The 22,360-nt window shown below is 48.3% G+C and overlaps 8 protein-coding genes across 8 annotated transcripts; 4 read left to right on the forward strand and 4 right to left on the reverse strand.

Moving 5' to 3' along the window:
• Positions 1 to 335: 335 nt before the first annotated feature.
• On the reverse strand, positions 336 to 1,422 carry N7516_008786 (Rag GTPase GTR1; the record flags this gene model as incomplete). The annotated part of the gene is made up of 2 exons (XM_057221505.1): positions 336 to 1,161; positions 1,229 to 1,422. The coding sequence occupies 2 exons, from the start codon at positions 1,420 to 1,422 to the stop codon at positions 336 to 338; spliced, it is 1,020 nt and encodes a 339-aa protein (XP_057071777.1).
• Positions 1,423 to 2,317: 895 nt separating this feature from the next.
• N7516_008787 (URC4/urg3 family protein) lies at positions 2,318 to 4,006 on the reverse strand (the record flags this gene model as incomplete). Its single annotated transcript, XM_057221506.1, has 4 exons — positions 2,318 to 2,401; positions 2,456 to 3,051; positions 3,114 to 3,603; positions 3,671 to 4,006. 4 exons carry the CDS (start codon positions 4,004 to 4,006, stop codon positions 2,318 to 2,320), a joined length of 1,506 nt encoding a protein of 501 aa, XP_057071778.1.
• Positions 4,007 to 7,623: 3,617 nt separating this feature from the next.
• Positions 7,624 to 8,196, forward strand: N7516_008788 (uncharacterized protein; the record flags this gene model as incomplete). The annotated part of the gene is made up of 3 exons (XM_057221507.1): positions 7,624 to 7,652; positions 7,735 to 7,867; positions 8,098 to 8,196. 3 exons carry the CDS (start codon positions 7,624 to 7,626, stop codon positions 8,194 to 8,196), a joined length of 261 nt encoding a protein of 86 aa, XP_057071779.1.
• A 729-nt stretch (positions 8,197 to 8,925) lies between these two features.
• Positions 8,926 to 10,234, reverse strand: metAP (putative methionine aminopeptidase, type II; the record flags this gene model as incomplete). The annotated part of the gene is made up of 2 exons (XM_057221508.1): positions 8,926 to 10,045; positions 10,191 to 10,234. The coding sequence occupies 2 exons, from the start codon at positions 10,232 to 10,234 to the stop codon at positions 8,926 to 8,928; spliced, it is 1,164 nt and encodes a 387-aa protein (XP_057071780.1).
• Positions 10,235 to 12,831: 2,597 nt separating this feature from the next.
• Positions 12,832 to 15,603, forward strand: N7516_008790 (UBA/TS-N domain protein; the record flags this gene model as incomplete). Its single annotated transcript, XM_057221509.1, has 2 exons — positions 12,832 to 15,426; positions 15,502 to 15,603. The coding sequence occupies 2 exons, from the start codon at positions 12,832 to 12,834 to the stop codon at positions 15,601 to 15,603; spliced, it is 2,697 nt and encodes an 898-aa protein (XP_057071781.1).
• A 557-nt stretch (positions 15,604 to 16,160) lies between these two features.
• Positions 16,161 to 17,660, reverse strand: trm61 (tRNA 1-methyladenosine methyltransferase subunit GCD14; the record flags this gene model as incomplete). The annotated part of the gene is made up of 1 exon (XM_057221510.1): positions 16,161 to 17,660. The coding sequence occupies one exon, from the start codon at positions 17,658 to 17,660 to the stop codon at positions 16,161 to 16,163; it is 1,500 nt and encodes a 499-aa protein (XP_057071782.1).
• Positions 17,661 to 17,992: 332 nt separating this feature from the next.
• Positions 17,993 to 20,456, forward strand: N7516_008792 (cysteine--tRNA ligase; the record flags this gene model as incomplete). Its single annotated transcript, XM_057221511.1, has 3 exons — positions 17,993 to 18,283; positions 18,346 to 18,499; positions 18,550 to 20,456. The coding sequence occupies 3 exons, from the start codon at positions 17,993 to 17,995 to the stop codon at positions 20,454 to 20,456; spliced, it is 2,352 nt and encodes a 783-aa protein (XP_057071783.1).
• A 585-nt stretch (positions 20,457 to 21,041) lies between these two features.
• Positions 21,042 to 22,360, forward strand: N7516_008793 (transaldolase family protein; the record flags this gene model as incomplete). The annotated part of the gene is made up of 7 exons (XM_057221512.1): positions 21,042 to 21,114; positions 21,182 to 21,225; positions 21,276 to 21,404; positions 21,456 to 21,564; positions 21,635 to 21,866; positions 21,919 to 22,246; positions 22,301 to 22,360. 7 exons carry the CDS (start codon positions 21,042 to 21,044, stop codon positions 22,358 to 22,360), a joined length of 975 nt encoding a protein of 324 aa, XP_057071784.1.

Consider the following 22,360-nt stretch of genomic DNA (forward strand, 5'->3'; position numbering starts at 1 on the left):
GATTTTACCTATATAACACTCAAGAGCCCTCCTAATAGCCTGTGAATACATGTAGTACCTAGGTAGTTTTCAGAAAAAAAAAAAGGTACAAAGAAATCCCACAGGGTATCTCAATTCTCAAAAAGTTGAAAAAGAAGAAAGAACCAAAAAAAAAAAAAGAAAAAAAAAAAACACATCGAATACTTTATATCTCCATAACGCCATCATTCAGCACCTGCTGTAATTTTGTCATAAAACTGTCGGAAATCACGGGAAGAAAAACCAAAGGGACGCGGAAAAAAAAAGACCACCATCCTTTAGCTATACAAAGCTAGACCGAATGTCACATCACTAATTTACCTGGGATTCCCATTCGTCCCATTCGCATGATCCTCCGCTGATTCAGGCGGAGGCAGAGGGAACCCATCACCGCCACCACTGCCGGCAGCTGCTTTTGAGAATCCCTCGCGGGCGAGCATGGTGTTGAGCACGGCGCAATTGTAAGAAGCCTCGCCGGGAGGCACAACGAGGAAGATGTAAGTGTTATCCGTGAAACGGCCGAGGAAGATGTTGAACTGGGGAGTTTTAGTGTGCATAACGACGAAGCCCGCCGAAGCCGGTGTGGTGAGTGTATTTCTTGCAGCGCAGTGCTTGAACGCCTTCATGATATTTGAAAGTCGCTCATGGCGATCATAGATCGGATTGAGCTCGCCGACCTCGGATGTCACGGAGGTAACAGTGAGGAAAGTGGAACGCTCGAAGAGGATGACTTCTTCAGCGTTTATTTTCTTCGCGAAGGCTGTTAGGAAACGCTCGATGACAATCAGGTTCGGGATGAGCTTGTGTACGATTCCGGCCCAGGCTTTGTAAAGAGATTGGTCCCAGATGCTGCTTGCGAAGGTATCGACGCGGAAATCTCTGGATCGACTGCGGATTACGGCGGAGCGCTCGTCGTAGATTCGTTGGCGGTGCTCGGCTTGGATTAGATCCATCTTGTGCACGAGGCAGAAGACGTAGGCGTTTGGGCTGAATTCGCGCAGGGCTTCGATTATCGCGTGGTAGGTGTCTAGATCGCGCTCGACTTCTCGTGATTCGATGTCGAATACGTAGATGAGGACTGCGACGTCTGAGAAGATGTTGCCGCGCTGTGAAGCTAGATAGGTTTCCATGAAGGCATCTTGTCTGAGATGGAGATCTTTGTGTTAGTGGAATGGCTCCGTGGAGTAGGAGTCAAGTATGCATTGCTCACCCTCCGCAATCCCACAGATTCAATGTGAGGTTGCCCATGAACTTGACGTGGCTGTGCTCCACATCAATTGTAGCACCGAGGCGTCGGACATCCTTTGCGACGTAGTTGCTGAAGATAATTGAGCGCATGGATGACTTTCCCGACCCACTCTTGCCCATCAGGAGCACCTTTCTCTTCTTTTTCCGTGCATCCATCTTGTCAGATGATCTTGGGGTTGCCGTTGAGCTCAATGCCCCGCTCTTGCGGGGGCAACTCGGGTCGATCTGGGGGAGCAACTCAGTGCGTTCACAGGGTCACTCGGATGCAATGGTATTGGTTTTCAGTTAGGAGTCCAAAATTAGCATGTTTTTGCCTTGACAATGGGATTGAGGGCGAGAGAGTATGAGACAAGATGGAAAGGTGATGAGCTCCAGCCTTCTAATGCGGAGACGGAACAAAGTTGACCCGAGTCATGTGACATTGGAATTACGCCGTTGGAGAGAGATAGGATTAGGCGGATAAGATAGGGAAAATAGTATGACTCTAACAATATGTCCATAGGTATTTTCCATCAAGTTACTCAGAAAATAAGAACTGGCGCGTAGTTGTGCACTTGTTGACACTCTTAGTATTTCTGTTTGTGGAGTTTTGTTTTTTATTTGAGCTTGGGGCCGAGGTTACGGGATGACGACATCCCATGGGGTCTCCCGAAAATCCATATGTTAGCTTCTATGGAACGGCTTTTATCAACAGGGAAAAATGAAACATATAGAATAGACAGAGAAGAAAAAAAAAGAGGTGAAAAGAAGTGAAATGCAGTATGAATCAAGCCGCCGCCCAGAACCAATGGGAAATCAGATGAATAGCCTCAAATGCAGAGGGGAAAAGAGAATAAAGGCCCAAAATGGTAGGGAAAAAAAGAAGAAAAAAAGGGGGGAGGGGAGGGGAAGTAGAGCAAAAAGCAGAAAGCCAAACGTGAGATATAGTATGAAGATGTTCGGTCATCAAGAGTTCATTTCATCAAAAAGCCCGTCCCAAATAGAAAAACCAAATGACGGGACATAGGTATCCAGGTATCCAAGCATCAATTAAAATGGCAAATAGAGGGTATTAGAAGACAGTGCCGTCAGATCGTATCATGATAGGGGGTTCCTTAGTGTTTGGTCTCGAAACTTCCGCAATCTCGCGACCACCCTGTTCATTGTTAGAAATTGAGCTAGCCGAATGAATCCTTGATAAGTTGCTCACCTTCCAGGTACCAGCCTCAAGCATTTGTGCTAGTGATAGTTGGTCTTCAGATCCCTTGAGCCCTAGCTGGGCGTTGACCTCCTCTAGAAGCTCATCCAGGAATCCAACAGTAGCGGCTCGCCATTCGACAATTACATCGTCATCAGCGCAGAAGAGCGGTGCCACTTCGACACTTGGCTGACCCTTGATCTGAGCATTCTCTTTATATGCATCGATGCCACGCTGCATATCTTGCGGTTTCAGAGTCAAGAGTCCCAGGTCGATAAGAAGGCCTCCATTTCGATACTCAGGAAGGCCTGTTAGAAGGTCGCTGCCGGCGAAGTGGATGAGCATCAATTTCGACATTGGAACCATGATCGAATAGCATAGCCATTGTGTCAGCTTGTGGAATGGAACGATGCTCTCCCATTGCTGTGCTGGAGGAGAATTGGGGAGACCCGAGCACTTCCAAGCATCTCCAATGGATACTCGGTCAATCTGTGTTCGTGAGGGGGGCCAAATGGGAGAGAAGCCATCCATGAGCACGGTCCACAAAGTGGTAATTGGAACAATAGGGACGGAGGAAGCAAGCGTTGATGGATGACCCAGAAGATAATCTGAGTAAAAAGGATTAGTCTCTGACCAAGAGCACGCACACAAAAGAGCCAGATTTTCTCACCTAGCATATTTCCCGGTCTAGCGTCCACACCGAAGAAGTCTTGATTGTTAAGTGCCTCGGAGAGCCGTATCAACAACCCCGCGCGGCCTTCAATACCAGCCAGTGGATTTTGTTCAGAATGTTGCATCCCCTTGGCGAGCACCTCGGTCGTAATCTTTTTGAGTCCTGCTCCATCCACCTGACAGGGCTCGGTAGGATCGCTACTGAAAAGACCCGACTTGAACATCTCCAAACTCGCCACAGCCAAGCCTTCACTGCGCGAGAAGACTTTACCAGACTCCTTCGACCGGTATGACCACTTATTCCCAGAGCCAGCATCGAGCAGAACGGACACGACAAACAAATCAATTAAACGGCGGGTGCGTTCCTGGGCATCAATACGACTGGGCCAGGACTGGAGAAGCTGGTTGATGCGGGGTCTACCGCCAACGTCGAAATGCTGCCAGCGACCATGCGGGGGGATGTTCTCGTAGTCTGGCGCATAATCTCGCTATTGGGAAAAAAAAAAAAACATGTAAGCGCAAGTTCACATGATCGTAGCAGTCACTTGGATTTACCTTTATGATAGAGACGACGTAGGAGGCGGTAGCTTCGAATTTGCTCATGTCGACATCGAAATGGTTCAGTTGGTTCTTTTTCGCCTTGTTCAGGATGATATTGGAGCGTTCGCGCACTGCATGAATGCTCCGTAGGTATGCGGCCGGGTCCAATGCTGGATCCGGTGGTCTGGCAATAGGGAGTTCTGGAATTGAAGCTGGCGGACCACTTCCCTTGTATCCTGGAGATCTCAGGGATGTATTTGACGTGCGAGCGCTGTTGACCGATACGAAGGAATCATTTTCATTCTCACTTAGACTAGAATTCTTTGAATCCTTGCGCTTGAATATCCCCATTGTTTCGAGTGGAAGCTTCACCCCAGACTTTGGAAGGGGTTTGAAAGGGGACACCAGTGGAGAAGTTGAAAGGAGGGGTGTGAGGAGAATAGTTCAGATAAGGGAGTTTACAAAGAGGGGGAACTGACATCTGGATGTGATGTTTTTTCTTTCTTTTTTTTTTTTTTTTTTTTACTAACATAACATAAGAAAGACTCTTAAGGGTAAAAGCTAAGAAAAAATAGGTAAAATAGTAATAAGTAATTATTTTATTATTATTATGGGGCATGATGACTGAAGCTCTTTCACTTGTCAAACCCATTTAGTTCGGGCTAGATGTCTGAATATTAATAATTTGAATATTATACCTAGGTATTTTAGGGGGGAATTGAGAATGAATGCTTGGGAAATACAAGATACAATCCACAACTCGTACTTTAGTATGTAGAATATGCAGAGTGTACCGAATATGTTGTACGCCGAGTTAACCCAACACTTCAACCTACTAGTGTATGTACATCGTGCATCGATGTACATATCTTAGGTTTAGTATAACTATTGGACTCCGTGCTCCGTACTCTATGTCACAATAATAATTGTACCCTACAACATAGCATACAAAGCCATTCTAAACGGAGTAGTAGCTCCGTACACATTCCCGAGAATAAATTGGCATCGATTGTCGTAATAGATGGGGCCCGGAGAAGTGAACCAGTCGGAACGCGAGAGAAGAGACTATCATTCCACTGTACAAGGGGCGAACGAATCATATTTTAGGGAATGCATGAATAGGAATACAAATATCAAGTAAATTTTGGTTCATTAGGGGGATGGGCCACCGGGTGGTACGTGTAGAGATCGTTAGCTTGAATATCGATCAGACCATGCCTTATTAGGGGAAATACAAGATGTTTAGGAAAAGAAAAGCGAATACATGCGGAAATGCACGGGCTAGCGTACCGTTCGAAGGAAAAAAGGAAGAAAGAACAGAAAAATAAAATAAAAAAATAAAAAATAAAATAAAGGGGCACGGCTTGCCCTATACGGAGTACGGAATATCGAATCCACTTCGGATCAAAGATTTGTGTGAATGGGCCAGCGATCTCACATCGCGTTAATTCTCATTTCTCGTGCAAGTCTGTTAAACAAGCGCATGCTAGGGAGACTTTGTGCGTTTTCTTCCAATATTAAGATATAATTTATCATTGTGTTTTAGCCCTAGAGGGGGCTAGAGAGGGGGATAAATCTGGTATTTAATACATCCACCGGAAACCGGAGAATTAATTGATTTTCGATATCAGGGTGTTTCCTCCAGCCTATCAGCCAGAAGAGGAAGACCCCTACAACGTCTCTCAAGTCCAGACTCCAAGGTTTCATTTTACAATCTGCCCCTCCTTGGGAATAATGTCCACTATCTGCAACATAGAAGAGTTCCTTATTTGTCAAATAGATATGTTGTATGGAGTTTATGATATATGTAACAACATACTCCATAGTTGTGCGAAGGATCACACTGACACCTATGACGTTGAAATCCTTCGACTCGAAACAATTCTTTTATTTAGTTGTAGGGGTCTCATCTCCGGGACCGTTTAAGCCCAACTCCCATTTAAACCGCAATGCAACCAAGGGCCTAGCTAACGGGAAGCACGGGCCTGGCCACTGTGCTGGGTCGTTTCAGGTTAACTATGTTTATTTCATTTCATTTTATCCATATTCTTTCTTTCTTTCTTTCTTTCTTTCTTTCTTCTTTCTTCCTATGAGAATAACATCCGAAGAGGGATCATGGGATCAAAAGTTATACGGAATACTCCATACATCCTATATCGAGGGACAAAATATGTATTGTGCGGAAGTGACCTTGTTATAATTATCCGAGCCCTGAAAGTCAGGGGTAAGACACGGATATGATCCACCGATTGGATTTCCATTCGCTACCGCGCGGCTCGTCTCCCGAGGGTTCCGCTGTGGTGGCACTTCCCATTACAGTCAGGTAAATACTCAGACTACAGAGTACTCGTGATAATACAATATACATATATGATATATGATATATAACCTAAATAACACCCCGCCGGACTCTTTATCCCCTACTTCAAGTAGATAGTGTATCAATAGTAAAGAACTCATTTTTGAGATCATAATGCGGGGTTTGGCCTAGAAAATGGGTATCTAAAAAGTAAATATCAATAAATAATGATACAATTTATAATACCAAATCTGACCTCGGCAGCTTTGGAGGGTCTAGATTATTGGATACGAAGTACTCCGTAGCCAAGTACTCCCGAGGTCCGTCCACCGAACGGGGTACAGTAGATAAAAAATTAACTATAGCAAGGTATATTCTTAGGGCACTTTTTGAATGTCTCTTTAGATGTGTCTCTGGATGACACAGTTCTAAGCAAACGGCTGTTGCTAATTTAGCTACGTGATTGCCATACGCTTGATAATGCAGGCAATGGATCGCTCCTGCCGGCAATTGATAGTCGTAGGTAGGGTAGAAGCCCGGAATAACATGGATATACCCTTACCCATCTTTTATTTTATCCACTTCTTGCCTACCTATAGGTACCTAGGTATATAACTAGGTAGATATTAAGGTTTCTGTTCTACAAAACTAAATTCTCAACAACACTACGGGGTACTCAGCTGTCACATTTCAAATTAGAGAATTAGAGAACTACTCGCTAGCGTGACAGAGAGAGAACATACGACACACGAACGCCACCGCCACCACAAAGAGTCGGACGATACTTCTGATTCTGACTACGACGAAAGAGATACAGTTCTAGCTCGTGGTTGGTTATGCTATTATTGTAATCTAGTAAAATATGGGTTTCGCCTTGTATAGACCTCCCCAAACGGATACCCCGGATCCGGCAGATATTCGAGAATGGCTTGATGAGAATGGCTAACGTAGTGAGTATTTTTCTTTCCATTTTCCATTTCCCTTGTATAAGAAGCTGAAGCCCAGCAGCTAACTTTATCCATAACAATAGAAACTGCCCAAGTGGCGGGACTCGATGAACTAGTCGAAGCCATCGACCACCCTACGTATCGTATAGAGGATAACATAGAGGTCATTCCTTTAGGACAAGCTTATTGCGGCCATTAGAGCGACATATAGAGGAATGAACTCTTCCACGCAGAATTTGGACCAAGGGGTCGGTCGGGCAACAATCCACCGGTCTTACCCTCATCCCGAGTAACAACAGTTCAACTTCCAGCCACCATCCCAGGAGCTATCATAGAGACGCTAGATACCCACAACCCCAACGACCTCTACCAGACTAAGTCAAATGTGTTAACGTACGATTTGATAAGAACTTCACTTGACTAGAAGCAAAGATTAGGAAGGAAGCTCATGGGAGCCCCGCTTGAATTAGAAAACCTTTGGTTTCGGGGATTATTTTTAAGTGTATTAGAATCGACCCTGGCCTTCTTTATCCCCAGAAATGAGCCAGCTAGTTGCCTACAGCTAGAAAGAATGCAAAGCCTCGTCCAATTCGCTCCGAATGATTATCTTCGTGCTGAGCTTAGGGAGTAATTCTCAGCCTCAGAATTCCTGTCTCTACCGAAGTATGCACATCGATGAAGTCAAGACCGCTCCAGTTTAGCAATCATTACTTATTGCTACAATGTCCTATTATTTCTATATTAATTTTTCGTATGTCAATAGATAAAAAGGTAAGTTGGAGGTAAGTATTATGTAGCGTGGATTGTCTGCATACAGCCTTGTACGCAAATAGTACGTATCCAGGTGACGGCGAAAAGACCACGATTGTGCGTGGTCTTTTGAAGGGAAATCGTGGTCTTTTCACCCAGCGCTCGCGTTGGAGCATTGAATACAACAGCCAAGTTAGGTCTAGCGCCCTTACAGGAGTAAGTACCTAGATATTCATCATACATCGACGCCCTCGGCGCGTATATCATGGATAAAAGATATAAAGGCAAGATATAAAGGCAGTATAAGTCCTCGTTTATTCTTCTCGTCACCACCGGCAGCAGCCCAGCCCTCAAAAAAGGCCAATATCAATGAGGGACTGAAGAACAGAAAACATGATTGGCTCCTCTATAGCAAGTCGCATGGTTTTTTCCTCTTTTGTTTCCAGTTTATGGAAGAGCTTGCGGGCTGCCAGAGCCAGCTGCTGTCGCGTAGCATCTTGACCTTCGAAGATGGCTACTTCAACAGCGTTCAAGCTTTGAATTAGCTGTTCTGCGCTGCTGGTCATATGGAAAAGGATTTGAATCGCCTTCGAAGTGAACGATGAATGAGAAGTCAATCCTCGCTAATTGAGCAAGATATTGATACTTAATCCTGGATCACCGTCTCTCCAGTAACCAGCGGCTTTTTATGTGTCTGTGAAGCCAATGCAACATGAACAGTCCATAAGTACAATGGGCCGACATATATCGCCCCGGTCCACGTCCGGAGAGACCCCAGAGCTGACATCGTAAATTCGGGTCTAACACCGAAAATAGAATCTTTGCCGAAACTCGGATCTGGCCGAAGGACCCCACAGCAGAAATCTATAAAGACTCGTAATGTACTAGTGCTACGGCCGAGAAGATGTGCTGTTCGAGAAAAAAGAAGAAGAAAAAGAAGAAGAAAAAAACCCGGTGACAGGAAGTAAAAATAAATGTTCTGATTGCTAAGTTATAAACCTTTGATATATCTTTCGTACAAGAGTGGCCATTGAGTCCACCTCCAAAAAAGAAAGAAAAAGAAAAGTGAGGAATACGTTTAGAAGTCTTCTCCACGAGTAATAACTTCTTTAACGTTAGGCCGAAGTAGAATTGTCTGAGTTCCCTCAGTGGGATGTTCCTCTCCAGAAAAGAAGAAGGAGGGTGACTTGCGTGTTCGAACTGGGCCGTATAGGTCCCCTGTTTCTCACTCAGAGGGGGGTAATCTTCGACAATTCCCGATTTCACTAAATTATTCAACTGTCTTTTATGTCAGTCAATAGTTCCAATCCAATGTTTTGAAGGAAATTCCATACACCAAGGAGATACTTCTCTTGTCCAATTCTGTCCAAATAGCGCCGGCAGAAAGGGATAGTGCTAAAGTTTTTCTTGATAGCGCCCAATACATTTCTTGCTGAGGAAAGAGTCAAGTCCTTCCTGTTTGCGTCACCGCGTAGAGCATAATGAGAGACTTCACCCCCATCTACGTATCGACCGGCACCGGTACTGCCGAATGTTTCGATAGCAAAAACATCCCCTTCTTCCATCTTTGTCATGTCATTGGATTTGACAAAAGGGACATTCTTAGTCCCGTGGATCGAGTAAGGAAGGATTGTGTGACCGGACAAGTTACGAATGGCCTTTATCGGATGAGTCTTGCCATTGATTTCACACTCGTAACTTTCCATAGCCTCTTGGATTAAGCCACCCAACTCCCCGACTCGAACATCGATACCAGCTTCCCGCACACCAGTATTGGTTGCATCCTTGACGGCTGCCAGTAGATTATCATAGACAGGATCGAATGCCATTGTGAAGGCACTGTCCACAATCCGACCGCCTACGTGGATACCGATATCGACCTTGAGCACATTGCTTTCCTTGAGCACCGTCTTGCAGCCAGCGTTTGGGCTGTAATGGGCGACAACGTTGTCAATGTTCAGACCGGTGGGAAATCCCATACCGGCTATCAAGGAGTCGCCTTCGGTAAGACCATCATGTCCCACTAAACGTCGCGCACTATCCTCGATGCCGTTGGCAATCTCCAGGAGTGTTTGACCAGGCTTGATGCTTCTTTGTGCCCACTGACGGACCTGACGATGTGCCTCAGCTGCCTGGCGATAATCGGAAAGGAAATCAGAATTCAGATTGTCCAGGTATCGCTTCTCCTCGCTGGTAGTTCGGTATCGATTGTCGTCCTTGTACTCGACCTCTTCTCCCTTGGGGTAGGTGTTGTTCGGGAACAGCTGGGATATGGGAATCGATGGAGGATCGGTCTGAGTCTTTGGCTCTTTCTTCTTGGGCTTCTTCTTCTTGTTCTTCTTCTTCTTGGCAGCGCTAGCATCAACGGCTACTGCCGGTTGATTTTCACCGTCACTAGTAACAGCCGGGAGAAAATTTAAAGAAAGATTAGGACAAACCTACTTTTTGAAGTTGCGATCTATATGCCCCACGGATTTCAGCGTGGAATCGGTATGATCCGCGTTAACTCCGGGATCTTCTTATTAGATGAATATGTGACATCCAATCGGTTTCATCAAGCTTAGCTTCACTTTTCTTCGGCATTTTGCCAGCGGAGCAGTTCAATATTGTCAGGATGTAGAACGGCGACGCCGAAGATATAGAATTATCTAGGGATGATATCTGTGAACGAGTTGGCCAGCATCAGCAAAAAGGATATGGAGCCAGAGCTTTTATGTAGGCCTCAATTGACGATATGATAAAATTCAAAGCAGCTACTAATCTACCTTCTAGGCCATCAGTTACGCCTCATGGCAGCGAACCATATTATCAAGGAAACAGCAAACGACCACTACGCCCTTACGCCTTACTCCCTTGCTTATCGGGGATTTGAGCACCTAGGTCGCCCTAGGCTTTCGGATTAGGTAGGTTACAACGTTCCTGCCATCGTGACCACAGCCCCCAAGGGACTATGTTCTTCAACTCTACCTCATCCAATCATCCTGGAGGCAGGAATCCAAGTCGCTCTTGCTGGCTTTTGCCGCCCCGCGAGATTGTTCCTTGCGGACACCTTTCACCACTACGAAGATCGGCCGGTTGGTATTGTTTCCGACTTCATACGATGGCCTTGCCGCTCCAGCCTCACTAACTGTCAACGCACGCCTACCAGAAGACACGCCATGGCGTGGAACAAAACTACCGGCGATCAGAGGGGATATCGATATTTACAATTCGGAGACTGGAGAGATGCACATACGCATCGAAGGCCTCATGATGACCTCCGTGACGTGCGCCAGTAAAATTCAAGACAAGCTGGTATATCTAAAGACAACATGGCAGCAGGATATCCTCTCCGGGACTGTGTTTGAAAACAATGATTGCATCGCGCATTATGTGGACTTGTATCTTTTGCAAGCTGAGAAATACACGTTAGCCTCAATTTGGCAGATCTCGCATCGATCGCCGTCACTGTAGCTGGAGTACGGAATACGAATACTCCGTATGTAAATTTGTACTGCTATTCCCTACTCCTTACGGATAGATTTCGCAAAGACCCATCATCCAGTTTAGCCACTGACGGATTCTTCCGCCTCGTGCTCCGTATATATGGAGTGTATCCGGTAGTGACCTGCCAAACTTCATTAGCCTGCTAATACATGAAGATTTCTCAATTTGTGCTTTTTAAACTGTACAACATACAATATAGACTGTTGTACGGAGTAAACGATTTAACGCCATGAGTTTAACACACCACCCCCTCTCGAGGCTCCCAAAGAAGACCGTATTGGCACTTGCTAGTATGTTGTTGTTATACGGAGTAACTATTACATCCCCCGCTACCCCTTTTTAATCTTCCAGAAAAGAAAAATTAGTTCTAGACTGAGCCAAGTATTGCATTTCCCACTCATGACATACCCAATTGGGATAGGATGTGCGTTGGCCAAAAGTATAAACGGAGACGACCTGCCGCGGCGACAACTAAGGAGACTGGGATATCTCCCGATCCTTTGCTTCCATTATGATTGAACGGCAGTTCGGGTTGAGTTTTGTTTCGGCCGGGGTTACGACGACGTACAACGTGTGTACTCCGTATGTCTACGGAGTAAAATATCATAGGGTACGTCCCTTCCGATTAGGGCTAGAAACCGGCGATCTCTCTCGGCATTTGAACAGAGACTTTGTGTTTTTTTGTCGTTTATACTGTAAACGTTTAAACTGTCAACGGGAGCCCTGTAGTTTGTACGGAATATGGTTACGGAATATTTGAGTGGCTACTGGCATATTTTCGAACCTCCCAAGTGATGGACCTGTAGGCCGTTATACAGCCACCGGGAAAGGATCCAAAAGCTTAGACTGTGGAAGTCCTAAAGATTGACGAAGCACTCCCGCTTTCTATAGTGCTTTTCCTGCCTTTTTCCAGACATAGCTTTGCCGGCAGAGGTATATTCCCCGTTGCCAATAAAACTGAGATTTATCGCTTTCCTAGTGTAAGCTTCTGGATCTTTTCTCAGTGGCTGTATCATGACCTGCACCAGTTCATAACCGGGGGATTTGGGTGAAGGGGTGACATAGATATCTCGAACCAGTTGTAGGTGTAATGCCAGATTGTGTATTTTCCATTTATCGGATTTGCCGGCTTCGTAGGGGTCAGTTGGCTGAAGAAAATATGGCGATAACCATGCAACTTTACTTCTCAGGTTGATTTAGGGGCTGAGGGTAATTTGAGTGATCATTGCGTTGCTGAGAAATCACGATGTAGTGCAAAAACAGAGGTCACTAGACTAGGAGATCTCTCACATCGACGTCATTGGCATACCCCTTAGACTAGCTTCGTTCATGTTAGAGGCAATTGATTTCTCTGATGCTTTTAACCTCAATGTCAAGAAATTGGATAGCCAGATGGGCGAACTGATATTTGCCCGGACAACAATTCAAAAGAGATGAAGCTATTCCAAAATGCGGGCGGGAGATGAAACAACGGCATCACGTGCCGGCCTCAATGCGGTCTGGATCCCCCACATGTAGGGGGCAAGTGTTCTCTGCATCTGCTTGATAGCATAGCAAACGGTCGTTGAAATTGCTTCGGGCTTCTTTCATATTGTGAGCTGGTGAGATCATGGAAAACCTTCATCCCTCTTCTGGGACCTAATCCTCATTCGAAACCACCAGACGTCACCTCCATCCTTTGCGACAAGCTCACCATGGAGGATCTAAATGGCTTGAGTTGGTCCTCCGACTCCAAAAGCCCAAGCAAACCACCGCCAATGAGCTCTGGGTACTTGTACCCAAGTATCCCATCAAGTGGCGGCTCCGGCCGGTCTACCCCGTTATCTGCGACCTCGAACCGCTCAAGCTCGCCATCGAAGCCCGCCACTTCTACCGGAGATAGCTTCGCGAATCTGGTCTCATTCAATTCTTCTGCCGGAAACAAGAACCTTTCTCTCATGGAACAGCAGAAGCGCTTGCAGGAGGAAAAGGCTAAGAAGGAAGCCGATAATCGCAGTCGGTTCGAATCGCAATACGGAGGCCAGAACAACCAATTCTGGGACAACTTTGAAGGACGCACGCGGAGCCCTGCATCTATACCGGCTCCTCAATCTGCACCACCGCCCGCGGACGATGAGGATATACTGGCCGCCTTCGATGCTGCAGCGCCGGTAGATGCATCGACCCATTTCCCAGTCCCCATCTCATCGAGAACGTCGCCTCAAATCGATGTGAACAGTCGCACAGAGCCATCCAATGGAGGAATTAGTATGCATGATAACACGGGGGGTATGGGCGCCTTTGATGACGATGACCCATTCGGCCTCAATCAATTGAAGCCGAAGTCCGCTCCCGCTCCTCAGCCTCAGCCTCAACAAGCCGATGATGATGATTTCCTTGGTTTGCTCGGGAAGCCGGTATCAGATATCCCCCACCAGGAACCGCCCCCCACACCCGCCACACCTTCAGATCGTCGACGAGACCAAGATGCATCTCCTATGCCTTCCAGCGAGGTCGATCGGGCTATTGCGGAGCTGGTGGACATGGGATTCCCCGCGGATAAATCTCGTCGGGCTTTGAATACCACGGAGTCCGGGACTGACATACAGGCCGCTGTTAGTTGGCTTCTTACTCAAGCCCATGCGGAATCTCGGCAGAAGACTGAAGGGCACCCTAGTACAACTCTTTCTGCCGATCGCGTTGAAAGGAGTGACAGTCGTAACCGCAACAGGCCTTCTTGGATGAGGGAAGAAATGGCAGAATCTCGATCACGTCACGACAGACGGAGTCCAGCACCAGCGGACAAAGACCCTGCGCAGGTTGCCTCTCAATTTGGTAATAACCTGCTGAAATCAGCCGGCTCCCTTTGGAAGACAGGTAGCAAGAAGTTCCAACAAGCTGTAAATGAATTCAACGCCGAGCAGGACCCCAGCCAGCCACGTTGGATGAGAGATGGTTCCCCCTCACAAGATGAACCTCCTTTGCAGCCGCAACATCCAGGTCGTCGTGATCAGCTGACTCAATCCCAAAGAGAGCAGCAGGACTTCACTAATGAAGCGCTTCTTCTTGAGTCTGGAGATGGTCGGCCTCAGAAACCTCCCCGTCCTCGGGAAAGCCACCACCCCGACCCGAGAAGCCAGCCTCCTCGTAATCAACAGTTCCCTGGGCCGACCCAGCCAAGGCAACAACCCAACTTCCTCCAGCGTCCATCCCGACCAAGCTCTCAAGATCCTAAATCTAGACTTTCACGGTTTGCCGCTGAAGAGCAGCAGGCGCAAGCATATGTTAGTCCGGCAAGACGCAAGCGACCCCAGGCGCCACCGCCGCCTTCTGAGCCTAACGTCGACCTCTTTGATTCTCCTGCTCCGTCGGCTATTCGTCCGAAGCCTCCCACCCCAGCCCGGACTGCCACGCCTCCGACACGCTCAGCTCCGATCCCCGTACGCCCCAAAGCCCCAACGCGGTCTATTCCACCTGTATCTCAAGAGGCGCTTCAGTCGACACACCGGCACCGCGGAAAGGCCGCAGACTCATACAAAAGAGGCGACTATGCAGAAGCCCACCAGAGCTTTTCTACAGCTCTTGGTATGCTCCCTGACAAGCATCCTATCACCATTATCATCCGCAGCAATCGTGCCATGACAGCTCTGAAGATCGGTGAACCCAAGTCCGCTATTGATGACGCCGACATCATCCTGACATTCATTGGCCCGTCTAAGGGCGAATCAGAGGTAATCGATCTATGCACCGGCGAAGCGCCCAAGCCTATGAAAGATTTCTTCGGCAAGGCTTTGATGCGCAAAGCCGAAGCCCTGGAGCAACTCGAGCGCTGGGGTGATGCCGCCCAGGCGTGGAAGCTGGCTGTAGAGTCTGGTCACGGTGGTAGCACGAGCATCCAAGGCCGGAACCGTTGCGAGAAAGCCGCTGGTATCAACAAGCCTCAATCTAAACCCGCAACCCCTGCCAGAAAGAGGCCCTCGCCTCCGCCTAAGAAGGCTTCGGCTATGTCTGATCTCACAGCCACGTCGGCATCTGGATCGGACTTTGAAGCAGTGAGCCGTCTGCGGCAGGCCAACCAGGCGGCCGAGCGCGCCGACGAAGAGAAGTTTGCTCTTTCTGAGAGTGTCGATGCTCGAATCGCCACCTGGAGGAACGGCAAGCAAGACAATTTGCGTGCGCTGCTGGGTAGCTTGGATTCTGTGCTGTGGCCCGAAGCTGGGTGGAAGAAGATTGGTTTGTCGGAGCTGGTTCTGCCGAATAAGGTTAAGATTCAGTATATGAAAGGGATTTCCAAGGTGCACCCTGATAAGGTATGTTTACCCCTTCTCCCTTCTTATGTGGTATTGGCTGCATTTGATTTGATTGCCAACTAACGTTCCCTATAGATCTCTACCACTGCCACTACGGAGCAGCGTATGATTGCTGGATCTGTGTTCGGAACCCTCAATGAAGCGTGGGATAAGTTCAGAGCTGAAAATAACCTCTGAGAAATCCTATTCCCCTGTTAATACCATCTACCCATCGTCGGTTCGTTTGCATTTCATGATTTCCATTATCTAGAAGGCGGCTTTGATAGCATCTTTGTCCTATAGAGAATTTCACATGAGCGGTTGCCTTCTTTATGGTTCTGATTTATGTAGTACTCTTCGATGTTTGTGTGTCATCTATCGTTGACCTCCAGGGCTATTTATCTACGTTCCTTCATTTATCCCCAGGTAGCCTGCAAGACGGCTTGCCTCCTAGGCTAACCACCTTGTATCCAGCTCCGCATGTACAACTTAGTTAACAGGTTCAAGTCAACATGTAAGCCGATTGAATGCCCATTAAACCAAATCTATTTCTACAAGGATTTGCAAATGCTGGTTTGATACCAGAGGGATTGACAACCACCAGCTTGGCTCCAGGATTGCGTACAATTTTGAATAATTAAAGAGCCCTTGTGTAATGATATGTGCGGTGTAGACTGTATTCAAAGACAATAACGCCTCAATCTAGTTATGGAAATTTTATGCTAACGAAACAAGTCACTGGTATCTATTCATCCTCATGCCTCGGTGGTCTCTTCGGCCTTTTCTTCGGCCTTTTCTTCCTCAGCCTTATCTCCCGATTCCGGCTGTGGGTTTTCTTCCGATTTCTTCTGTTCCTCACGAAGCCTTATCCGCTCCATCGCAGCCTCCCTCTTCATTTGCTTCTTGCTTGTCTTCGGCTCATTATCGGGTTTCGCGACCTTGGCGGACGGCCATTGCTCCCGGCACTTTTGTTCATCTTCTTCAGACCAAGCCCGAGGTAAGATCGCAAAGACCAAATATGAGGTGTGTGTTCGGAGATCCGGCTCTGACCGATGTGTCAAGCGACCCTGAGCATATGCAGGGACATCGGTCTTCTCTTTATAGAACGGTGTCTCTTTCGCAATTGGCTGATAATCTGGCTGGTCTTTGGTCATTCGGTTATCACGGATGAGCTTGGCACGTTGTTCGTCACTACGAAGCTTCGCGACTGCCTCCTCAACAGTCTTGGGATACACTGTAGCTCCGCGCACGCCCTCGGCATCCAGCCCGATACGATCGCGCTTGACATCGAGTCGACGTTGGGCGACTTCCACCATTGAAATATTGAGCCATGATAGCTTGCGCATAGTGCGGATTGTACGCTCCGCCTGCTCGAGACAGGGAGAGAATGTGCACAGATAAGCGGGCGACTCGGGGTCGAGAGCGGATTCCTGTCCAGGAGGTGGATTGCGCACAAGATGTTTCAGTGCGAGCCATGGGGCAGGAAGATCAAGGAAGATGGCGTTGGCCTTGGGCGATTTGCCGGTTTTGGGGTCGCCCAGAAGAAATCCGTCCTCATAGACATCGCGATGCGTAGCCTCCACTATCCCATCAAGACCGTGGTCTTTGAGTTCCTGCTGCACTTTGGACGCGCGCAGTTCGTGGAATTCGAAACTGCATACCTTCCCTAGTCGTCGCCGTTTGGTCGCTTCTTCTGTCCCAGGATACCCGTTGAAAACGGCGCGAGCGGAGGCGTGCGTGAACGAGCCGCTGCCGGCTCCGGCTTCGATGACTGTACACCCTGGTCGGGCTCGGAGTCGGTGGAGGATGTAGCTGTAGTCTGGGGTGTAGACGACCTGCGTGCGGTGCGGAAGAGATATGGTCCACGCTTCGGGGGTCGGGGCAAGGATGTGTAGGAACCCGCTCTCCGCAGAGACGGGGGTTCTTAATGATGGCTTCTTCTTGTCCTCCTCTGCGCCAGTTGTTGTTGCCTCCGCATCGAGCTCTTCGGCCTTGCGCTTGGCAGATTTGTTGCGACCGCGTGAGCCAGTATCGACTTTTGAAGCGACGACCTGAGCGCCCCATGGTTGCCCAATCAGGGTACTGTGTGGGAATGAGCCGAATCGCGTGTTGGTGACCTTTCCTTCCCAATAGCCTTGGTTCTCATCGTCATGGTCGCGGAGGATCGTCGGAACGATCTGGTCGCGACGCAGTTGTAAGAGGGCGAGGTTATCCGTGTCGGCTAGGGCGTTCCGAGTGAGGAATGGGGATGTCATGGTGAGCGATATCAGTTAGGATAATTGGTATGGATAATCCCTAACTTGAGGAACTCATTGCCTCTCCGCAAAGAGAAAAAAGGCTGTCATGCTCATTACCTGATCGGGCCATGAATTAGGGCTCAGGGCTCGGTCCTCCCATCCCCAGTTACCGCCAATCACAGCGAGTCCGCAGTTGATGGATGAGTCGATCTGGTCCTGACAAGAGCCCCTCCCCCTCCATTACCTTTGTTTCTTTCTTTATGCTCTTCCCCCGACCCTCCCTTCTTCCCTTTCCTTTCTTTTCCCCGTCCAAACAGCGGATTTTATTGTCGGTCACTTCTTTCAGGTCCATGTCTTCTCGCCAGCAGCCGCCATGGCGGCAACCGGCCTCTAGCCCGGACGCGCAACTCCCTCCGTTGAAGGTGTGGAACTCGTTGACCAAGTCCAAGACCCCCTTCGTCCCGATCGACCCTGCGGGCAAGAAAGTTGTGTGGTACGCGTGCGGACCGACTGTTTACGACGATGCGCATCTTGGACATGCCCGAAACTATGTCAGCACCGATATTATTCGGCGAATTATGCGCGACTACTTCAAGTTTGATGTCAACTTCGTTATGAACATTACAGACATAGACGACAAGGTATGACTCATAGTTGTGTATCTGGATATAGCCTCAAATGCGGTGACTCACCAATCCTATAGATCATCCTCCGCGCCAGACAACAACACCTGTTTAACGAATTCATCACCACCAACCCTACGATTACCTCAGAGGTCCTAGATACCGTCAAAAGCGCTTTCGCCGCCTACTTAAAGAAGAACCTTCCCTTGCTCGACTCCGAACTCCCCCGTCGCGGTACCAGAATGAGGTTGAAAAAACCTATGCGACAATCTTGAACGGTGGAGCTTTGCCAGGAAATGAGAAGGCAGGTGATGATGAGGCCAAGGTTAAAATGCACATCAAGACGGCTGCGTCGGCCGCAAAGGTCTTCGCGCAGGCTGAAACCCGTGATGGCTCGAGTGCCGACCCTGCTCTCTTTGCTGAGTCATTCTATTCGAATGCGCAGGATCTCATTTTGCCTTACCTCGATGCCATGAAGGGCGCATTGGTTGATGCGGATGATCACAGCATCTTCACCAAATTGACTAAGAGATATGAGGACCGGTTCATCAAGGATATGCGCGACCTGAACGTTCTTGATCCCACCGAGTTGACTCGCGTGACGGAGTATGGTGATGAGATTGCGGCATTCGTGGATCGCATTGTTAAGAATAACTTTGGATATGCTACAAAGGATGGATCGGTGTACTTTGATATCAATGCCTTTGAAGCTGCGGGCCACCCGTACGCTCGACTTGAGCCATGGAGTCGGTCAGACAACAAATTGGCTGCAGAGGGCGAAGGCTCTTTGGCCAGCAAGACGACAGAGAAGCGCGGTGCTTCCGATTTCGCTCTCTGGAAGTCGTCCAAGCCAGGCGAGCCGAGCTGGTCCAGCACCTGGGGCAAGGGCCGCCCTGGTTGGCACATCGAATGCTCAGCCATGGCATCAGCCCGGCTGGGCAATCACATGGATATTCACTCTGGTGGTATCGATCTTGCCTTCCCGCACCACGACAATGAGCTGGCCCAGAGTGAGGCATACTGGCACGGTGACCACGAGCATGACCAATGGGTTAACTACTTCCTCCACATGGGCCATCTTTCTATTCAAGGATCCAAGATGTCTAAGTCGTTGAAGAACTTCACTACTATCCGGGAAGCGCTTGATCGTAAAGACTGGTCGCCGAGAAGTCTGCGCATTGTTTTCCTCCTGGGTGGCTGGAAGGACGGTGTTGAGATCACAGAGGATCTGGTAAACAATGGCAGCTCATGGGAGGAGAAGGTAAACAACTTCTTCCTCAAGGTGAAGGATCCTGCGGCTCTCCAGTCGTCAGGCACCGACACCACCTTTGCCGCTGATCTGGAAGCGGCCAAGAAGGCAGTCAACGACCAGCTCTGCGATTCTTTCAACACTCCCGCTGTCATGGCGTCGATCTCCGATCTTATCTCCAAGTTCAACATTGCCGACAAAACCACCGTGCCTTCCGAGGACGTTCACGCTGCAGCCCGATGGGTCACCTCCATGGTGAACATTTTCGGTCTCAATGGCACGGCCTCGGCTGATAGCACTGAAATCGGCTGGTCTGGTATTGATATCCCCGAGGAGGCCAAGCCCTACCTGTACCCTCTGTCCGCTATGCGTGACACGCTCCGTGAAGCCGCGCGGTCCAAGGCTGGCATCTCCGCCAAGGACATCGAGGCGGCAGTTGCCAAAGCATCGGCACCCGAAGAGGCCTCCGAATCTGCCAAGCCATTCGCAGAGCTTTTCTCCAACTTCCGTAATAAGGTGGTGTCTCTAGAGTCATCTGAGTCTATTGGCAAGGATATTCTTTCCCTGTGCGACCGGGTGCGAGACATCGACCTCTTCGATGTTGGTATCGCCCTCGAAGATCGGGAAAACCAACCTGCCATGGTCCGGCCAGTCACCCAAGAGATGATCAAGGCGCGGGAAGAGAAGGAAACCCGAGCCCTCCAGAAACAGGCTGAAAAGCTGAAGAATCAGCAGGAAGCCCTCAAGAAGGCGGAGAAGGGCAAGCTGAGCCACTTGGAGATGTACCGCACCAATGAGTACAGCGCCTGGGACGAGGAAGGCATGCCTACTCGCGACACTGCCGGCGAGGAGATCACCAAGAGTCGCGCTAAGAAGCTCCGCAAAGACTGGGAGCGTCAGAAGAAGGCACATGAGGCATGGTTGGCTACTCAGGCCAAATAGAAACCAACAAAACAAAAACAAAGGAGAGCATTTTTTATTTTTACCTATCTAGTTTGATGGGGTATCGGGTATCTTGGGGGTGGGTTTCCACTTTGCATCGCGAGGCGTTTCTCTCGGCATATATATCCTTACCTTCTTATGCTATACAATGCGAATATTGCCTGATTGGGATTCTTTAAGCACCATTACCTCTCTCAATTTACTAAATAGTCAGTTAGTTCTAGTTAGTTCTAGTGATTGTTATTACACGGTGTAAGCTTGACCCAGCTCTATTTCATACTTCCGTCATACTTTCTAACGCATTATCCCCCTGTTGCACCACAATATACATGCAGTGCTAGAGTGCTATAGATGCAGAGTACATTTGATTCAGATACACGACCCACTATCAAGTCACTCGGGCCGACAAATCCGTGCCACCTGCGGAGTGTAGTACCCCGGACAACCCCAATTAAAGGGTTTATGGAGTTGGAGAAAGTGGGATGTCCATTTCCCTCCCTATAATTCTTCCCTTCTTTCCATCAGACCCTATCCTTTCTCGTTTACTAGATCACCTATCTCATATCTACTTCCTATACACTCAAGATGGCAATGCAGACAGGTCTCGACTATATGCGTTTGCGCACGCATGTCGACTGTGATACGATGGACGACGAAGGTAAGCGAATTGACCATTCTAGATCAAAGAGACTTCGATCATTTTCAGATATCTGACTACTATTTAGTCGCCAAAACCCTAGGCCCATTCCAGGACTGCACTTCCAATCAAGTAAGTGCATGACCATGCTCTCTAATTGGGCCATGAACCTAACCCCACAGGCTATTGCACTCGGCGAGCTTTCTAAGCCAGCACGGGCTGAAGTTATAGCGGCGTCGCAGGCAGATGCGAAGGCACTGCATCCGAACTACTTGTCCGTCCGCGTTGAAGAATTGGCTGTCGATCTTGCGGTAAGTTTTGCTTCGATTATTGAATAAGGTCCACTAATATCTTTTCAATAGATGGTTAGATTGGCCATAGGAATGGCGAAACACATTCACGGACGTGTCCATGTACAGGTCAATCCTTATAATTCATACTCATCGGAGAAGATTGTCGTCAATGCACTCCGTATGTTTGACCATCTTCATTGATATTGTTCTTGCTTAATTGAACTTGATGCTGATCATATCATTCATAGGAATCCTACAATTGTTCCAGCATGTCCAGCCAGGCTTCGACGTCACTCGCGTTTGCATCAAGATTCCGAGTACGTGGGAAGGAATGATGGCCTGTCGCACCCTCCAACTAGCTGGTGTGCATACTTTAGCAACCACACTGTTCAGCATGACTCAAGCTGTACTCGCAGCTGAGGTCGGCTGTACTTATATCGCACCATATGTGAACGAATTGAAGGTTCATGTGCAAGCAGGGTAAGTACCAGACTCTTCTTTTAAGTCGTGTCTAACACTTTTCCCATTTTAGTTTCGTGGACAATGCGAAATTGCTCCCGCTTTGCGCAGCCATTCAGGAATACTACAAGTCGATCAATTCGCCCACCAAAGTCCTGCCTGCTAGCTTGACTTCCGTCGAGGAGATCTTCTTGCTCGCTGGGGTAGACCACCTCACTATTTCGCCTGTTCTGTTGAAACAATTGACTGGGCCTTATGCAGGAAAAGACAATTCCCTATTTGATATTGAGGCGACACTTCCAATCCCCGAACGGGATGTCTCTTTCATCAACGATCCTGGAAACTACCAGATCACATTTACACGAGACCTAGGCGGTGCTAGTCAGATCAAGTTGACCGAGGTAAGTGCATACATTAATCAGATTGGATTTTAAGCTCCGCTGACAGAGACCCAGGCTATAAATATCTTTTGTGATGCCCAGGATCAGTTGGAGTTGCTTATGAAGGGAAACTAA

Source organism: Penicillium verrucosum (genome assembly GCF_028828655.1).
Source record: "Penicillium verrucosum strain IBT 35672 chromosome Unknown utg000003l_segment0_segment0, whole genome shotgun sequence".
NCBI classification, from domain to species: Eukaryota; Fungi; Ascomycota; class Eurotiomycetes; order Eurotiales; family Aspergillaceae; genus Penicillium; species Penicillium verrucosum.